Source organism: Ochotona curzoniae, unplaced genomic scaffold (genome assembly GCF_017591425.1).
Source record: "Ochotona curzoniae isolate NIBS_2020 unplaced genomic scaffold, NIBS_Ocur_1.0 contig_908, whole genome shotgun sequence".
NCBI lineage: Eukaryota > Metazoa > Chordata > Mammalia > Lagomorpha > Ochotonidae > Ochotona > Ochotona curzoniae.
The window spans coordinates 37,388,501-37,407,402 of record NW_024466607.1 but is presented as its reverse complement, the minus strand read 5'-3'; the positions used below and the strand labels follow the sequence as shown (position 1 = coordinate 37,407,402).

At 48.8% G+C, this 18,902-nt stretch overlaps 1 protein-coding gene across 4 annotated transcripts in view; it reads right to left on the bottom strand.

Moving 5' to 3' along the window:
* Positions 1-17,611, bottom strand: part of PTPN2 (protein tyrosine phosphatase non-receptor type 2) — a 95,171-nt gene extending 77,560 nt beyond the window's left edge. Inside the window, exon 1 of one of the 4 annotated variants that reach the window (XM_040994866.1) lies at positions 17,449-17,611. In XM_040994866.1, the coding sequence (XP_040850800.1) occupies positions 17,449-17,601 (153 nt within the window). In that variant the 5' untranslated portion in view covers positions 17,602-17,611. The remainder of the gene's footprint in view (positions 1-17,448) is intronic. The other 3 variants (XM_040994864.1, XM_040994867.1, XM_040994865.1) reach the window with 3 other exon arrangements.
* Positions 17,612-18,902: the final 1,291 nt, after the last annotated feature.

The following is an 18,902-nucleotide window of genomic DNA, read 5'->3' as shown; positions in this document are numbered from 1 at the left end:
AGCTACATAACCATTTCCTCTGTTTGTTTGTTTTTTATCTTAAGAGACAGAGATGGGGAGAGGCAACTTTGTCCTGCTGCTTCACCTGCCCGACGGCCACCCTGACCGAGGCTGGGCCAGGCTGAACCCCAGGGCTGTGGACTCCATGAAGGTATCCTTGGTGGGAGCATCGACCCAAGCACTGCGTGGCTTCCGGAGCGTACGCAGCAGCAAGCGGGAATCAGGCTGGACTCAGCGCTCCTGCTGAGGACACGATGCAGCACCCCAGGCAGTATCTTAAATGCTGTGACACACACCAGCACCTTAACCCTTAGGCTGAACAGCCTCTATCTATTTCTTATACTATTTCACATTCTCTAAGTTATGGGGTTTAATTCTCTGGTGATTAATTTTCTGATGTCTAACATTTGTTTCATCTGTGTAAAGTGCATAAACACATACATCACTGACATCAGGTCTGTGACCAAACCTGCACGGATGCTTACACTGCTACATCATCAAAATCCCGAGTCTCCAACAGGTGAGTGGGACCTTCCCAAGCATCAGATCATCTTCTACGACTTTCTTAGTGGCATTTCACATTATTTCAGTAATAAATTAGGACACCACAATAGCTACCACTTAGTTTCTAGTGAAGAGGATTACAGGCCCGGAATGCTAGGGTGACAGGGCCCAGCGCAATGCCTGAATTGGATAACTCCTCGCCTGGTAAGCACTGGACTCCCCTATGGCTTTGGATCCCCTAGGCTTAGGTTCCTCTTCCCATCCAGCTCCCTGATCGTGGCCTGGGAGAGCAGTGGAGGACGGCCCAAGGCTTGGGACCCTGCACCCGCGTGGGAGACCCGGAAGAGGCTCCTGGCTTCAGACTGGCTCAGCTCCAGCAGTATTAACCACTTGGGGAGTAAACCAGCAGATGAAGATCTCTGTCTCTCCTCTCGGTCCCACTGCCTTTCCAATAAAAATAACTAAAATCTTTAAAATAAGAAATACTGGGGTTATGGAGATTGTCCAAATTTCCTACCACCTTCTTCAATGTCTTTTTTTTTTTACTGCTAATTGTACCATTTTGTCTAACAACTTCCCTTTTCTTAAAAAAAAAAATCAGACTTCAGAATTTTCCTTGGGATTACCACGAAGCCCATCCAATAAGTACAAGCACAGCATGATCACACGTGAAGGCAACCCAGAATGAGGATTTATTTTTGCCTCAGGGAGAAGAGCACAGTGTATGAACGGACCAAAAGAATGAGCAGCTGAGCGGGTGGCGGTTCCCCGGGCACTGGGGCGATGGGAGGCTGAATATGCTCCTCCCCTTATCTCTTCCCTTCCCCCAGGAACAGGAAGAAGAAACAGAAAATTTGGACACAATGATCACACCCACTTTACCCTAATTATTGACCCTTTCCACCCTGGTCAACTATGTAAACATCATCCAAAATAAAATTTTATTTAAAAAAAAATGAGCAGCTGTATGCCACATAAGCAAGTGGGGAAAGTACGTGTCACAAAAAGTAAATAATAAATAGCTTATGTGCCAACAAGTACAAGCAACACAGACTTGTGGCTCAAAAGAGAAATTTAGGAAATGAAGATAAACAGGCAGAGAATGAACAGATTATTTAGGCAATTATTCATGTGTCAGTTACCCAATACATACAGAAGAATTCTATAACTTATGGGAGAACATACATAACTCAACAGCCTAATAAAAGTAGAAAGTTATTGAGGAAAAAAATTAGTAAGACAAGGAGAGCTGACTAAATCCATCCAACACAGTATGGAATGTTCTAGGCAGAATACTAAAGGGGAGCCGGCATCTTCATTGGAAAGGAAGGTGTCAATCTTTCTGTACTTGCAAATGGCACAATTTACAGAAACCTCCAAGAATGCACCAAAAAACTGCTGGAGCTAGTAAACTCAGCAAGGCTGCAAAATACAAAATCAACACACAAAACTCAGCGTACTTCTAATACAGTAAGCAATGAACAATCAAAAAAAAAAGGGGGGGGGAGCTATGATAGTATCAAGATGAATAAAATACTTGGTAATAAAATGTAAAGAAATGGAGGACCTCTACACTCAAGAGTATAAAACACTCCTTAAAGAAATTAAAGACAACCTAAATAAATGGAAAGATAACCCATGTCCAAAGATCGGAAAGCTCCATACTGTTAAGATGGCAGCACTATGCAAAGTAATACACTGATTCAAGGCGATCCCTAACAAAATTCCAATAGCAAATGTTGCCAAAATGGAAAAGATTCTTTCAAAAAGTCTTATGGAATTTCAAGGAATCCTAAGTAATATACTTGGAGGACTTTTACTTCCCAGCTTCCCTGATTCAAAGCGCACCACAAGGCTTACTAGATGAAAATCACGCTGCAATGGCAAGGACATGAACGATAAGTCAACGGGATGAATGGTCCAGAGATGAACTCACACCTCCACAGAAAAGTGACTTTCAACAAGGGTGCCAAGAGCATCTTCCTGGCAAAGGGCAGCCTTTTCAACAAACTGTATTAGGAAGACTGGATATATAAAGAATGAAACTAGACCCTTTAATCTATAGCTCACACAGAAATTAACTAAAAAAAAAAAAAGATGTAAGTCAGGAGCTAAAACTACAAAACTTAGAAGAAAACAAAGCAAGTGAAAATTTTCAAGAGGTTGGAATCAGCACTGGTTTCTTATCTATGTTACCAAAAGCATAGGCACAAGAGAGAAATTATACTTAAATAAAATTTTAAAAAAGCTTTTATATTTCAAATAATACCAGTAGACAGTTCAAAACAAAAAAAAAAAAAAAAAAAAAAAAAGAAGAAGAAGAAAGAAAAAAGAAAACTCACAGAACAGGAAAAAAATACCTGCAAATCAAATCCCATGCCTGATGAGGGATTCTAGAATCTAAGGAACTGCCACCCAACACAGAAAGACAACTTGAAAATGAGCAAAGATACACAAGTGGCCAGTAAGTACATTAAAAATATACCCAACATCCACAGTCACCAGGAGAACACAAATCTAAGCCACACCAAGACACCATTCACACTTATTAGTTTGTCTGTTATAAAACAAACCAAAAGGGGCGGGGGGGGATTAATGAGGATAGAGAAATCAAAATAAACTGACGGCAAGAAGGTAACATGGGGGCAGGTGACACAGCCACCCACATCACCGACTTCCTGTGTGAGTGCCAGTTTGTCTCTCGGCTGCTCCACTTCTAACCCAGCTCCCTGCCGACGGCCTGGGAGAGCGGCGGAAGGAGGTCGGGATGCGTGGGCCTCTGCCACCAGCGTGCAGGATGAACATGAAATTCCCAGTTTTGGCTTTGGCTCAGCCTTGACAGTTACGGTCAACTGGGGGGGCGGGCCGTAGGGGAAGCCAGGACATGGAAGAATTATACAATCTAGCATTTCTACTTCTAGGACTGTACCTACGGATCTGAAAACAAACTCCTTCGGATCCTTGTATGTCAATGCTCACAGCAGCATTTTTCAGACAGTCAAAAGGTGAAAACAGCCAAAATTCCTTCAACAAATGGATCAACAGAGTACCCACATTCAGACTGTGGAATATTATGCCACAACAAAAGAAAATGTGGTTCTGATGCAGCTTATGATATAGACAAACCTTGAAAATATTACATGAAATGAAAGAGGTCACGGTTCCTTTTTCATGCGGTAAACAGGCAAACTCACAGATGTTGAAGGTCGAAGTGGCTGGCGGAAGGAGAGATGGGAAGCGACTGCCTCGTGGCTACAGTTTCTGTCTGGGGTTATGAACCCGTTTGGAAACAGCTGTGGTAGTTGCACAAGACTGCAGATGGGAGCAATGACATTTAAAATACACAAGTACCTTAAAATGGCTAAAATGGCAAGTTGTTATATATTTAACTATGTCTTACTCCTTACACTGCGAGAAAATCCTGGTTTACCAATGATCTGAACGTGAAAGAAAGAAAAAATGTACAAAACTGTGTAAGACATACTGGCTAACCAGGGTAGGGGGCGGGCCTGGTGGGGGTTATTGTGGGCTAGGCTGCAGCTCCCACTGGTTTATGCGAGGGCCGAGTATGTGATGGGCAGAGCCAGGCTGGACTGCAACACCCTTTGATTCCAGTGAAAGTCGGGGCTGGAAACAGAACCAACCCAGCAGTTGCAACCACCAGCTGATTGGGGCGATGGACTGTGCCAGGCCCTGTACTTGCTAGTACATACAAAAATCTGGTCTGGGAACACCTCAGACAAAGTTTCTTTTAGGATCTCCCCAATCCAACTTTCGGACTCAGAACCCTAACCATCAAAAGACAGAGGACAGAACAAGTCAACCAACCATCTCAGCTATATCTTGGCAGCGAAATACAGGGCAAACAGAGACTCTATGAGGGACTATATCAACCAGTATGGATTCTTCAAAGACCTCATAGTGCTTGGAGTGGCAAGATGGCAGTGATTCATAACTGTTAAAATATCAAACCACCTGAGCAAGAACCTCAGAGCATACCCTACATGCGGGACCTGGGGTGGGTGGGAAATTGGCTGGGCCTTCTCCCTTAATACCCCCCTTTAAACATGAAGGAAACAATATGGAAAAAATAATAGTCGTACCCACTTTCCTGTAGCCCTCGACCCTTTTTACCCTAATTAACTTTGTAAAGATTGTCAAAATATAACAATAAAAAAAAAAAAAAAACACCTGTGTAAGAAAATACTGGAGAGAGGGCCCTGCGTCGTGGCCTAGTGGCTAAAGTCCACACCAGAATCCCATAGGGGCGCTGCTTCTAATCCCGGCCGCCCGCTTCCCACCCAGCTCCTGGGAAAGCATCGAGGACGGCCCAAAGCCTTGGGACCCAGTACCCGTGTGGGAGACCTGGAGGAAGTTCCTGGCTCCTGGCTGCGGATTGACGCAGTACCAACTGTTGCGGCTGCCTGGGGAGTGAATCAAAGGATGAAAGATCTTCCTCTCTATCTCTCCTCCTCTCTGTATATCAGACTTTGTAATAAAAATAAATAAATCTTTTAAGAAATATATTTTGGAGAGGCTTTTTTTTGCTTTTTTTGTTGTTGTTCCCCCCACCCCCACCTCCCCAGAATGGGAAGATCTTTTGAGGCTATAATCAGAAGAACCTGAAAAAGAAAAGTTCAATCAGTGTCATAAAAATTTAAATTTTGCAGGGCCAGTGTGGTGGTGTATCAGTTTAAACCACCACCTGCAAGGCCAGCATCCCACAGGGTGTGGGTTCGAGCTCCAGCTGCTCCACTCCAGTCCAGGTCCCTGCTAATGCCAATCTGAACCAGGCTGAGTGGCCCACATCCCAGTGCTTCTGCACCCCTGTGAGGGGCCCAGCGGAGGCTCCCAGCTCCAGCCTGCCATGGCCTTTGTGCCCATTCAGGAAGTGAACCAGCAGATAAAAGCTCCGAGTAACTTTGCCCTTCAAAGAAATTAAATCCTTCTTAAAATTTTTAAAATTTTTGACATCAGAAACACTGCAAGCCAAGTTCAAGAGTAAACACTTGCGATAAGAACTCTTACACACTATAAGAGGCAATACAAAAGACTAATACAACTGCAAACTATTTCCCAAAAAGGGGCTGGAGCTCAGCCTGGCAGCTGACACCAGTCAAGGTGCCTGTCCCAAGCACTGAAATGCCTGGGTGGACTGTCACCTCCTGACACCAGCCTCCTGGTACTGTACACGCTGGGAGGCACCGTCCCTTCTCCCCACACGAGAGACCCACGTTCAATTCCTGCCTCCTAGCTTCAGCTTAGCTCAGTTCCAACCGTAACAGGCATCTGGAGGGTGAGCCCAGCAGAGAAGCATGTGCGTGCGTGCCGTGAGTCTCACCGCCTCCCAAAATACATACATCAAATTCAAGCTGCGAAACAACACGCAGACACACTGGCTCGTTCACACAGGCCACGGATGCGGGAAGAGAAGGGACCTCACTCCTTCCCTATACAACCTTCCTTACATTTAATTTTTACTATTTCATATAATCCTAACCAAACGACTGACGTATTAAAATACAGCTTCTGAAATTCAAAGTCCTAGATTTCTGCCTGGATCAAATATTCGACTAGACTTTTCTTGAAAAACTGTTCTCAAGTTGTAACTACCTGTAAGCTAATCCATGGAGGACATGCCTAACACAGCAGCAAGATGAGCTGCTCCAAGACTTCCTTCGCAAAAGCCCTTTCAAAGAAGGTGAGATACAGGCACAGGCGTGTTAAGGACCACAAACAAGCCTAAACATACAGAAATCATGGGCTTCCCAAGTACAAAATATACTTGACTGCTCCTTATAGGGGCAGCACAGTGGCTCCCAGGCTAATCCCCCGGCGCTCAGCACCAGCATCTCACATGGGCTGCAGGTGGTGCCCCAGCTGCTCGACTTCCCCGCCACTTCCCTGCTTGCACCCACGAGGGAGACCCGGAGGGAGCCCCTGGCTCCTGGCTCCCAGTCAGTTCAGCTCCAGAAGATCCTGCTCTCTATCTTTCTGTAAATCCACCTTTCCAATAAAAATAAATAAATCTTTTAAAAAGCAGTATCTTTTTGTAAAGAATATGCACACTTGATTAATAAAAAGAAAATAAATAACCCCATCATATAATTTAGGATTCACTTAGGAACCCAAAGTATGAAGAAACTTGGGTGCATTCTCCCTTAAGGATTATCTTAAAGCTCTAATTTTTTCTCATAAAATCAACAGATTACGCTTTTCTGATTTCCTTAGTTCTTATTTGCTACTCCAATACGAGAAAATAAAGTTTTTCTGTATTTTACATACAGAACAAAGTGAGGTACTGCATACTGCAATAGTATTTGATTACCACACTGCACGACGACATTTAAGCTACAGTGATAGTTTTTTTTTTTCTAAAATTTGTTAAAGATCCAAACGCAAGTTTATGTTTAAAATGTAGCTTCACTTGTTAAAATATAAATCCAGCCTGTAGCCCGGCTGTGGCTGCCTTGGGGAGGGGTGCCCATGGGTGGGCCTTCAGGACCCCCTGCTCGGAGGCTTATCCAACCAGCACAGGTACGCACAGCTGAGCACACTGGCTCCTTGGGGGGAAAAGACGCCCAGCGGGCTTCCGGGACCACCCAATCATGGAAGGTATTACACAGGTGCCTGTAGCCGGGCCACGCGGCTCCCTGCTGAGGGAACCTGGTGGGGCCCAGCCAAAGGCACTGGGTGAAGCCCCTCAGGACCGCCCTGTGCGGAGCACCCTCACAGTTTGAAGGGTCTTGATTTACAGGGGGACAATGGGATGGCACAGGTGGTTGTGAGAGATGACTGTGGTTTTTACGTCCAGTTTAGGAATGACAGCTGAGGGACTTCCACAGACAAGTCCACAATATGTGGATGTAAGTAGGGGACTGACAGCAACTTGGAGGGGGAACAAGAACACAGCTGGTGCTGTAGCAACAGGAGAACAGAACTGGACAACCACCCCAAATAAACGAGGACAATCGGAAGCAACTCCCACTGCCAAGGAGAAACTATCATTTTCTAACTCTGCCCCCTGTTCCTTTAGTAGGGACAGAGTGGTACAAAGTATGGAAGCCATCTAATCTTACTTCAATCCACCAAAAGAATTCCTGGAAGCAGTATAAAATAAACTAAAAGGAACTGAGAGTTTTCAGAGTATAAATGTTCAAATAAAGAGAAAGGAGAAAAAACATACAGTATGATGTGTTCTCAGAGGAATGAAAGTAGTTTCAAATGAGGTTATCAATGATCAGTGTCATGAACCAATCAAAACTTACAGAACAAAGGCACATTAAATTGGATCTATAGGAATTCAAAAGGAATCAGAAGGATCCATTAAAAAAAAAAACAAACATGAACCAGTGATAATTACTGCAATGAAAAATGATACCAGAACTGCACAGATAAAAGCATTTAATTTGAAGTCAGTTTCTTGACCAGGACTCCTTACCCTGACAATCACCAACTACAATGTCTTTTTTTTTTCCTGTGGGGGGCAGGGACAGTTTCGAGAATTTATAGAAATTCAATGCTAAATTTACCACACCCATAGACATACACATTTCATCTTAAAGATGTCAAAAGCCATCCATGATATTTAAAAATATTTTACTGCTGCAAAACAACTTCTTCAGCCATTTTTACTTCTGTAGCGTATATTAGAAGACGTTAGGGGCCAGTGTTCCGCCGCGGCATCCCATACAGGCACCAGTTCCTATCCCAGCTGCTCCATTTCTGCCCAATTCCCTGCTAATGGCCTGGGAAAAGGGAGGTGTAGCAAATGCTTGGACTTCTGCCACCTATGTGGGAAAGTTAGATGAAGCCCCTAGCTCCTGGCCTCAGGGTGGCCCAAGGCTGGCCATTGCAAACAACTGTGGGTGAACCAGCATTAGAAAGATGCTTCTCACGTTGTCTCTCATCTCTCTACAACCCTTTCAAAATACACAGAATCATTATATGTTAAAATATCATACCTTTAAAAACATTACACTCATAATTTTTTTTTTGAAGATTTATTTGACTGGCCCAGCACGGTAGCCTAGTGGCTAAAGCCCTTGGCCTTGCATACGTCAGGATCCCATATGGACGCCAGTTTTAATCCCAGTGGCCCTGCCTCACATTCAGCTCGCTGCTTGTGGCTTGGGAAAGCAATCAATGATGGCCCAAAGCTCTGGGACCCTGCACCCATGTGGGGACCCAGAAGAGGCTTCAGGCTCCTGGCTTCATATCATCTTAGCTCTGGCTACTGCAGCCACTTGGGGAGTTAATCATTAGAAAGAAGATCTTCCTGTCTCTCCTCCTCTCTGTATATCTCACTTTCTAATAAAAATAATTCTTAAAAAAATTTTATTTGAAAGGCAAAGTTCAAGAGAGAGACAGACAGACAGACAGACAGAGATCTTTCAAATGTATGCTATGGCCAGTGCTGGGTTGATCCAAAGCCAGGGGCTAGCAGCTTTTCCCTGTCTCTTGTGTGGGGGTGCAAGTGCCCAAGGTTTTGGGCCATCCTCTGTTCTGCCATCCTCTGTTCTGCCATCAGCAGGAACCTAGACTACAAGTGAAGCCTGTGATGGAATGGCAACCTGTTCCACCACAACAGCAGCCCTGTTCTGGTTAAATTCTTAACAGAAATTATACACTACCTTGCAGAGCTATTGTCTAAAATAAGTGCTAAGAATAAATGTGCACACAGCATTGTGGTGAAGTGGATAAAGCCAACAGCACCGTTTTGAGTCCCAGCTGCTCCACTTCTGATCCTACTTATTACAACATATTCTATTCCTTCTTCACAGTGCAAATGTATTCCCTCTGTAAGACTTATCTCAAGTGGATCACAGAGAGAAACTAAGCCACATTAGCACATTAGGGCACTGCTGAAATGAGAAGCAGAGAACTGGTCTAGGTCACAGCTACTGGACACTGGAACACCACACAAGCCAAGAGCATGCCTCGGACTAGCGTCAGCTGTAACTAAGGGGTTTGAAGGTGTTGACCATTGAAAACAGAAGCAGGGTTTAGCAAACGCTTACTGGGCACACACATGCTTCAGGCCCAATCAGAGGATGAGAAACAAAGAAAAATGGGGCCGCCCTCAAGGAGTCAGTGAGTTATAACACAATTTGACACCAGCTAGAATAAAAAACATATAGCTTCACTAAAGTTGACTAGAAAGTCCATCCTGGAAGCTGTATACCAGATCCCTATGCCATCACATAAAGTGAGTAGTAAGGTTGGGCAGCTCGTAGGCAAGGGAAGCGGGTCAGTAAGATTTGGTTTTGTTTGCTTGTTTGTTTGATGTGTTTATTTGAAAGGCAGAGTTACAAAGACAGGCAGAGAGCTTCCATCTGCTGGCTCACTCCCCAAAGGGCTTCAATGGCCAAACCCTGGAGCTTCACTCAGGGATCCCACACGGGTGGCAGGGGTCCAAGCACCCAGGCCATCTCTCACTGTCTTCCCAGACACATGAGCAGGGAGCTGGATCAAAAACAGAGCAACGAGACTAGAACCAGCACCCACATGGGCTGCCTACATCACACTGGCATCTTAACCCATTACGCCACAACACCAGTGCTGAGTAAAATAACTTTGATTCACATGTAAAACTGGTACCCATAGCAAATACAGTTGAGCGTCTCTTATCCAGAATGCTTTTTGGACCATATACATTTCAGATTTTGGATTTTTCTTTAGACTTTTGCATATAGAACTCAAATTTGAACATATAATTCATTTGCAGTTCATAAATACAGTGATTTTGTACAACACCTTTAGCGTGCATTTGGACTGCCAACTGTGTTAAGAGGTGAGGTAAGGAATTGTCTACCATCGTACCACGTCAGTGCTTAAAAAGTTTGATTCTGGGGCACTTTGGATTTTCAGATTACGCATACTTAACCATAAAAAAAAAGAGAAAGAGAGAGAGAGTGTCCTTGATATCTGACCTCTAAAAATCAACTGAATGCATGCCTGTGAGCCCCAGGAATGGGGGGGGTCTAGTGGGACCTGGGTCACCTGGCCTGGGCCCTTGGGTACAGGATCCATGAGACCCAGGACAGAGGTCTGACAGGGCCCAGATTGCAGAGCCTGTGTCCTCTGGCCCACTTGCAAGAACTGGTCCTCCTCAGTGGAAAAGATGGAGCAGTGGACAGCAGGCCCAGATCCACACAGAGCATATGGCAGCCCACTGGGGCCTGCAGAGGACACCTGGTGCCATAGCAGAGGAAGATCAGAGCAAACTGGACAACCACCCCCAGGCAAACGATGACAGCACAAATCTGGGTGAATGGAGACGGTAAGGTTGACTATGTCAGCCAATGGACATTGGACTGGCGAGATCGACAGCATTTCAGAACTGTCGAAAGCACCTGGGCAGAACCCTCAGTACATGCGCCATATTGGGACTTTGGGTGGCCGTTCCCCGTCCCCAGGTTCTGGGCTGGTTGGAAGGCTGGGTGTGGCTCCTCCCCTTCCCCCAGAAACAGGAAGAAGAAATACAAAATGATCACACCCACTTCTCCCTACCCCTCATACCTTCCCATCCAGATCAACTACGTAAACATCATTAAAAATTAAAAAACTGCTAACAATAATTAAGCTGCAAATGTCTAAGGAAAATAATCAATTAGGAAGTCCATGGTTCAGAAGCCTTAATAAATCAAATTCTTCCTGAACCACCACTTACTAGAAACAACCCCATGACTTGACCTGAGCCATTTCCTTAGTTTTATTCCTTTCCCCGAAAAGCTTACAAAACTCCATCCCTTTTCCTTTCCTCTGCCCGATTCGGTCAGCAATTAGTGGTGACTGAGGAGAGGCAGAAAAGCATCAGAAACACTGCTCAGAAAGCCAGACTTAACTTCAGACTATGCTCACATAAACACTGTGAATCCAACCAAATTTCCCAGAAGCCTTACTTCTGCCGATTACACCCTTTCAAGGCCAATTCCTGCAGACAGGCTCTTGATTCCACTGCCTGTTGATTTCTGGCTCTAAAGCTCGTTCCTTCCACATATTTCTCCAGCCTCTACTTTCTCTCTTGTGGCTCACCCTCACAATCACATGAATGTATCAAATTGCACTTTTCTTCTGAGGAAGTCATTCATTCAACAAACACTTCTGGAGTGCTTAGCAACGCCTGATCCCAGGCACAGCGCAGGCGCAGTCCAGGCGCAGCCCAGGCACAGCCCAGGCGCAGCAGCGTCCTGGTTCAGAGTCTGCTGGACTGCAACCCCAGAAATCACTCCTAAGAAATCCGTTAGCTGAAATCATGTTATAAAAACAACTGCTTTCCAAAGAGATCAAAGGAGTCAGGCGCCAGTTGTAGATTCAAAATAGTAAGTGTATTCTTATTGCAAGAACTCCAATTAGGCATACATAAAGCAAAAGTCTTACACCACTAAGCTCTTAGTTGCATGCAGTTTTTGCTCAAGAGCAACCGTTTTCTTTCTCTAGTACTAGCAGTATTACCGAAAAGCAGCACAGCTCTTCACAGCCTTTAGCCACCACGGAGGTAACAGAGCAGAGAGCCCGTTGGACGTGCTTCCCCACTCCAGCAGTGAGCCTTTCAATAGCGGGTTTCTTAATGCAATTTGTGTCCCTGAAATAATCTGCTGCTGAATCATGGCCAACTCCCCCGATGAGGGGGGGAAGTCATAGAATGCTGTAGACTTAACGGGGTTCAGACCGAGCACTGCATGGTTGGGAAGGCCCTCCCCACCCACCCCAAAGGAAGTGAGACTTCAGGAGTGAGTAGAAGGTAATTAAGCAAGAGGGGAACGAAAGGGGGAAGATGCCAACACACACACACACACACACACACACACACACACACACCCCGCAAAGGGGAAGCAGGCAGCCGCCGACACCCAAGGGCCTCATCAGCCACCACATGTAGATTACCCATTTCTCCACTCCTCCCCCTTCCAGTCGGGCCTCTGGTAGAGTGTGCCACGCTGGCCTGCTGGTACTCCGCCCCACCCGTCTGCTCCACTCCAAGCATCTCCCTTCTGGAATCCACTGAAACGGCTCCCTTGAAGGCTGACTTCCTGGCTGCTCCAGTCAACAGTCATTTCAGCCTTGCCATGATCTGTCCTCTGTGCGTGCAGCGCCTGGCCCTGCTGACCACACCCCCGACCGTGACCGTCACTTCGCTCCCCATCCCCACGGCTACTCCTCTCCGGTCTTGGAAGCTCCTCTTCTCCACCCATCCTCTTAAACGTTGCCGACTCCGCCATTTCCAAATCCCCTGGTGTCTTCCCTGAAGCCAGCACCTTATTCAAGTCTGAGACCTCGAAATGTCAACAGCCTTCTCACGATTTCCACAATTGTATTTAACACCCCAGGCCTCTGTCTCTCTTGAACTCCAAGTGCATATTCAACTCTCTCCATTTCAGTGTGTTACAAGCACCCCGAACTGAACTGCAGAGTTTCAAAACCAAGCGCATCTACTTCTGGAACATTCTGTATTTGTACTTCCCTCCCACCCTACCTACCTCAGGAGTGTGTCACTTCTCTCAGCGTTCGCCACAGATGACCTCCCTGCCTAAGCTCGGCCCCACGCAAACCACGCTAAGTCAGTAAGACCACCGCACTCCCAGGCCTGCAAAGCCTCACTACTCCAGTTCCTTAGTCGGCCGGCCTTGTCTTCCAGTTCCCCAACTTCACAGCAGACAGGAAGGGGGGCCATTCTGCCGGTAGCTCTCGGGATTCTGAACTGTGCTCCGTGCACACAAATGTTTCCCACCCTTTCAGTTCTCTTGGCCAGGCCAAGCTCCCCTTGAAGAGATGGGCAAGGCCCCGCTCCTTCCAGGATCTTCAGCAGAAGCCAGGGGCACCCTTCTGCAGAAACACAAGAGTTCCAGGTAGCTACTCCTAAGCACACACTGTTTTACACAAGCTTTTCACTGATCAAAACTTCATTTCCTTGTGTGCGTACCACTCCCCACTAGGTCGAATCTGAGCCAGGACAACACCTTCGGTCAGGAGTCCTCAGAGCCAAAAAAAATGGCATGTATCAGATATGTTGTGAGAATGAATGAAAACCTGGAATTGTGGGTCGGTGCTCTGGCGTAGCATGCTAAGCCTCCACCTGCAACATCACAGTCCCATACAGCTGCCTGCTGACAGCCTAGGTCTTTGAGCCCCTGAATCCACGTGGAGACCCAAAAGTTCCTACCCTGGCTTCAGCCTGACACAGTTCCGGCCATTTGGGGAATGAGCCAGTAGTTCTCTGTGTCTGTCTCTTCCTCTCTAACTCTGCCTTTCAAATAAAAATTAGTAAGTTTTTAAAAACGGATTTTGAATGAGGTCCTTCTGGAAACAGCAGTCCATCAAGCGCATCCTCAGAGGAAGGCTCGAAGCCGGAGCCAGAGCTGCCGTGGCACGGGCAGGCAGCAGGCACCTGCGGGCTGCACAGAGGCCCAAGAGCCCCAAGAAAACAGCAAGCACCCACTCTCCCCCACCTGCTTTCCGAACTGTACCGTCAGTGCGGTGCGTCCGTCTCACACGAACCAGCACGTTGTTCTTTCACAAAGCAGGAAGACAGCAGGAACCGACCAAGCAAACCACAGGGCCCCTGGGTGTGAAGCCGCACGGTGGGTCCCTCAGCTCCCTGAAACTCGACGCTGAATGCTCAAGGATCCAAGTGTGGGCGCCTCTCTGGCAAGGAGGATCATAATTTGCCTTGAATTCTAGAGGATACCACCAACAAACCCTACCGACCAAAACGTCAACCTCAACTCAGCTGCATTCCCCTTTCTCACATCTGTATTTACATGTGTCAGTGCGACGGTGAGCGGTAACGGTCACGGTGAGAGCAAACGGACCCAGACAAGACGCAGCCGGCACTCTCTCACGGAATCTACCAGAACACAGCACTCTCTCTCACAGGATCTACCAGAACACGGCACTCTCTCACATGGAATCTACCAGAACACGGCACTCTCTCACACGGAATCTACCAGAACACGGCACTCTCTCACATGGAATCTACCAGAACACGGCACTCTCTCTCACACGGAATCTACCAGAACACGGCACTCTCTCACACGGAATCTACCAGAACACGGCACTCTCTCTCACACGGAATCTACCAGAACACGGCACTCTCTCTCACGGAATCTACCAGAACACAGCATTCTCTCTCACACGGAATCTACCAGAACACAGCACTCTCTCTCACGGAATCTACTAGAACATGGCATTCTCTCTCACATGGAATCTACCAGAACACGGCACTCTCTCTCAAGGAATCTACTAGAACACGGCATTCTCTCTCACGGAATCTACTAGAACATGGCGCACTCTCACACGGAATCTACCAGAACATGGCACTCTCGCTCACACGGAATCTACTAGAACATGGCACTCTCTCTCACGGAATCTACCAGAACACGGCATTCTTTCTCACGGAATCTACCAGAACACAGCACTCTCTCTCACGGAATCTACTAGAACATGGCACTCTCTCACATGGAATCTACCAGAACACAGCACTCTCTCTCACATGGAATCTACTAGAACACGGCACTCTCTCACATGGAATCTACCAGAACACGGCACTCTGTCTCACATGGAATCTACTAGAACATGGCACTCTCTCTCACAGAATCTACTAGAACATGGCACTCTCACATGGAATCTACTAGAACATGGCACTCTCTCACATGGAATCTACTAGAACACGGCACTCTCTCTCACATGGAATCTACTAGAACACGGCACTCTCTCACATGGAATCTACTAGAACATGGCATTCTCTCTCACATGGAATCTACCAGAACACAGCACTCTCTCTCACATGGAATCTACTAGAACATGGCACTCTCTCTCACAGAATCTACCAGAACATGGCACTCTCGCTCACACAGAATCGACCAGAACACGGCACTCTCTCTCACAGAATCCTACCAGAACACACATCAGTATTTTCTATAACTGGAAGAGTCCTTCACCAAAGTTAGCACTCCATTCTAACCCAGTCAAGGTAGTTATTGTACTGCCAGTCAAGGCTCAAGAGGAAAACACTACATTCCAACATGAACTACAGGAGACATTTTATTGTCAGCTACTTAAATAAAATGGGATGGGCCTGGCACGGTAGCCTAGCGGCTAAAGTCCTTGCTTTCACATTCCCAGGATTCTGTCCCAACAGCCCCACTTCCCATCCAGCTCCCTGCCCGTGGCCCGGGAAAGCAGTCAAGGACGGCCCAAAGCCTTGGGACCCTGCACCCGCGTGGGAGACCCGGAAGAGGCTCCTGGCTTCGGATTGGTGTGGCTCCAACCATTGCAGCTACTTGGAGAGTGATCAGCAAATGCAAGATCTTTCTGTCTCTCTTTTCTGTAAATCTGACTTCCCAATAAAAACAAATAAATCTTTAAAAAAAAAAAAAAGAGGGGGGAGAGGGGAGCCCAGGATCATCCCAACTCAGAGGAAAGCCTTCCTTTCTCCTTTCAGTCTCTGCAGTATCAAAGTGGCATTTGATGAACCCATTTCATCTCACTAATATGCTCATGATTAGACAGCACGGAAAAAGCAACTACAGCCCCTTAAAGCAGATTAATAAGTCCTCTAAATTAAAATGCTGTTTTAAAAAAAGCTGATCAGAGAGTTCATGCTACAGAATCAGTTCATCTGATTTTAAAAGAGAAGACCATGCCAAAGGGACAGGCAGGTGGGGCACAGACATAATGACGCCTTCTCAGGCGATTGGCTCCGTGTTTTAACTTGACTGGTACTTGCACGAGTGTGAAAGTTGTTGCTACGCATAGGCAAAATCCCTGTGTCCCTGTGACTTATCACATTAGAAAACATGCCTTAGTAATCTCCTCCCCCCCCAAAAAAAGTTAAAAAGAAAACAATCCTCTTGTCACCAAAGCCTCCCTCCCTTCCGGGAAGGTGACCCACACCCCACACTCTGCGAGCCTGTGAGGACCTGAAAGCTGGGTGTGCCCGGGTGGGAGGCTGGGGCAGGCCAGCTCCGACAGGTCCGCGGACACCAGCTGCGGTGCGCTCGGGAACCCCAGCCCGCGACAAGGTGCCCACGCACACACGGGGCGCTGGGGCCACCGCCACGCTGCAGCCCGGAGCTGCGACCGGGCACCCATCTCACTTCTCCGCCACGCAGGTCTCCCGGGGACCCGCTACCCGAAACCCCTCACACCGGCTCCCCGCACCCATGCCCCCTCTCCCGGAGACCCGCACCCAAGCCTCCTCTCCCGGGGACCCGCTACCCGAGCCCCGTCTCCCGGGGACCCGCTACCCGAGCCCCCTCTCCCGGGGACCCGCTACCCGAGCCCCGTCTCCCGGGGACCCGCTACCCGAGCCCCGTCTCCCGCGGACCCGCAACCATGCCCCCTCTCCCGGGGACCCGCATCCAAGCCCCGTCTCCCGGGGACCCGCTACCCGAGCCCCGTCTCCCGGGGACCCGCACCCAAGCCCCTTCACACCGGCTCCCCGCACCCATGCCCCCTCTCCCGGGGACCCGCACCCAAGCCCCATCTCCCGGGGACCCTCATCCAAGCCCCGTCTCCCGGGGACCCGCACCCATGCCTCCTCTCCCGCGGACCCGCACCCAAGCCCCCTCTCCCGGGGACCCGCACCCAAGCCCCCTCTCCCGGGGACCCGCACCCAAGCCCCCTCACACCGGCTCCCCTCGGCCTCCCACCCCCGGCCGCGTCCCGCCAGGACGCCACCCGCTCCCGCCACCAGGCGCCGCTGCGCCGCCGCCTTGCAGAACGACCTCCGCGCTTGCGCCCACGATCAGATCGCGGCTCTAAATTTTTTTTTTTTTTTCCAAAAGGGGCAAGCAAGCGGTCGGCGCAGGCGCGCCCCTGACGCGGCCCGCGCTCCGCCACTTCCGCCCTGAGCGGGAGGCGGGGGAGGCAGGAGGGAGTCGGCGGGCGCGAGCCCAGGTCCTCGGAGGACGCCGGCCGCCGCGCGGTCCCGCAACTCACCAAGTACAGTGGCTGCCAGCGACACTGGGCATCCAACTCCTCGAACTCCCGCTCGATGGTGGCGGACATGGCGGCGGGCGCGAGCGGAGCCTCCGCCGGCGGAGAGGCTCGGGCCCCGCACGATCCGGGCAGCGCGCTGGCGGCGCCGCGCATGCGCGCGCCGCTCCCCGCCCCGCCCCCCGCGCCGGCCCGGCCGCCCGGCCCAGGGAAAGTACCTGCGGCGTCGGACGTCAGCGCGCCGGTCCTGCGCGCGCGCGCGCGGGGTGGCCGGGCGGCGGGGCGGGGCCCAGGTGCGAGGGGGCGGGCCCTGGGCGGGGCCTAGGGGACGGGGCGGGGCCAGAGGGAAGGGCGGCCAAGTCGGGACGCGCACTGCCTCACGTGTCCCACTTGTCTTTTTGAGTTTTGGCCCCCTTTTTTTCCTAGTACAACATCTTCACTTTAAACATCTAGGCCAGTTTATCGGCTTGTGGCCAAATTTAGGAACACATTTTTCAGTGCTGATGTCCTGTGCAAATAGCTCACCGCCCTTCATCCCGAGAAACAAGAGAAGTTTGTGCCACCCACTGTTGAAATTTAATGTTGACTAACCAAATGAACTTGATTCAGTTCTTCAACCACATTTCAAGTACTGAACACCACGTGAGCAGGCATACAGAGAACATGTCTGTCACCAAAGACAGGCCTGCCTGAGAGGATAGAAATACTTTTCAAGAAAGATATTTACTTGAAATGCAGAGTTACAGAGGGAGGGTGGGCCAGACAGAGAGCAGGTCTTCCATCCGCTGGTTGACTCCGCAGATGGCCAGAACACCAGGAGCTTCGGGCTCCTGCACGTGGCTGGACCATCCTGTGCTGCTTTCCCAGGCGCATTCGCAAGGAGCTGCATTGGAAGTGGAGCAGCTGGGACGTGAACCGGCGCCCGTATGGGATGCTGGTGGCAGCTTTAATGCCTAAGCCACAGTCCCACTCTGAGGATGGAGATGCTTCATGGAAGCTGAATAAAGAGAAACAGAAGGCTGAAAGAGCTAGAGGGGAAAAAAAAATAACAAACAGTTAAAGAATCAGCAAGATTTTTCCACGGATAATGTATTTTAAGGATGCATGAGCGCTTCCTCCGAAGGAGCGCCATGCAATTCTGTCATTAAGACTGACTAGATGAGAGGCGTGGTAATCTCCCAGGATGTCCTGGCATCCGTCGGCCCCTAGGACCGTCCCGTGCCACCCAGGAAAAGCCATTTGCCTTAACACCACAGTTGGCACTGGTGGAGGTGTTACGTGACAGGTGCCCTGTCTGCTGTGAAAGCGATGGGTTTTTTCACCCCGTATTCACCAACCTGTGGGACTCACTTGTCAGCACCCCCTAGTGGCGGGAGCTCTGCTTGCTCCTTGCTTCTCTGGTCATTTTTGTCTGATTTCTTTACTGAGGTGAGTGTGGCGACGCGGCTTGTTAGCTT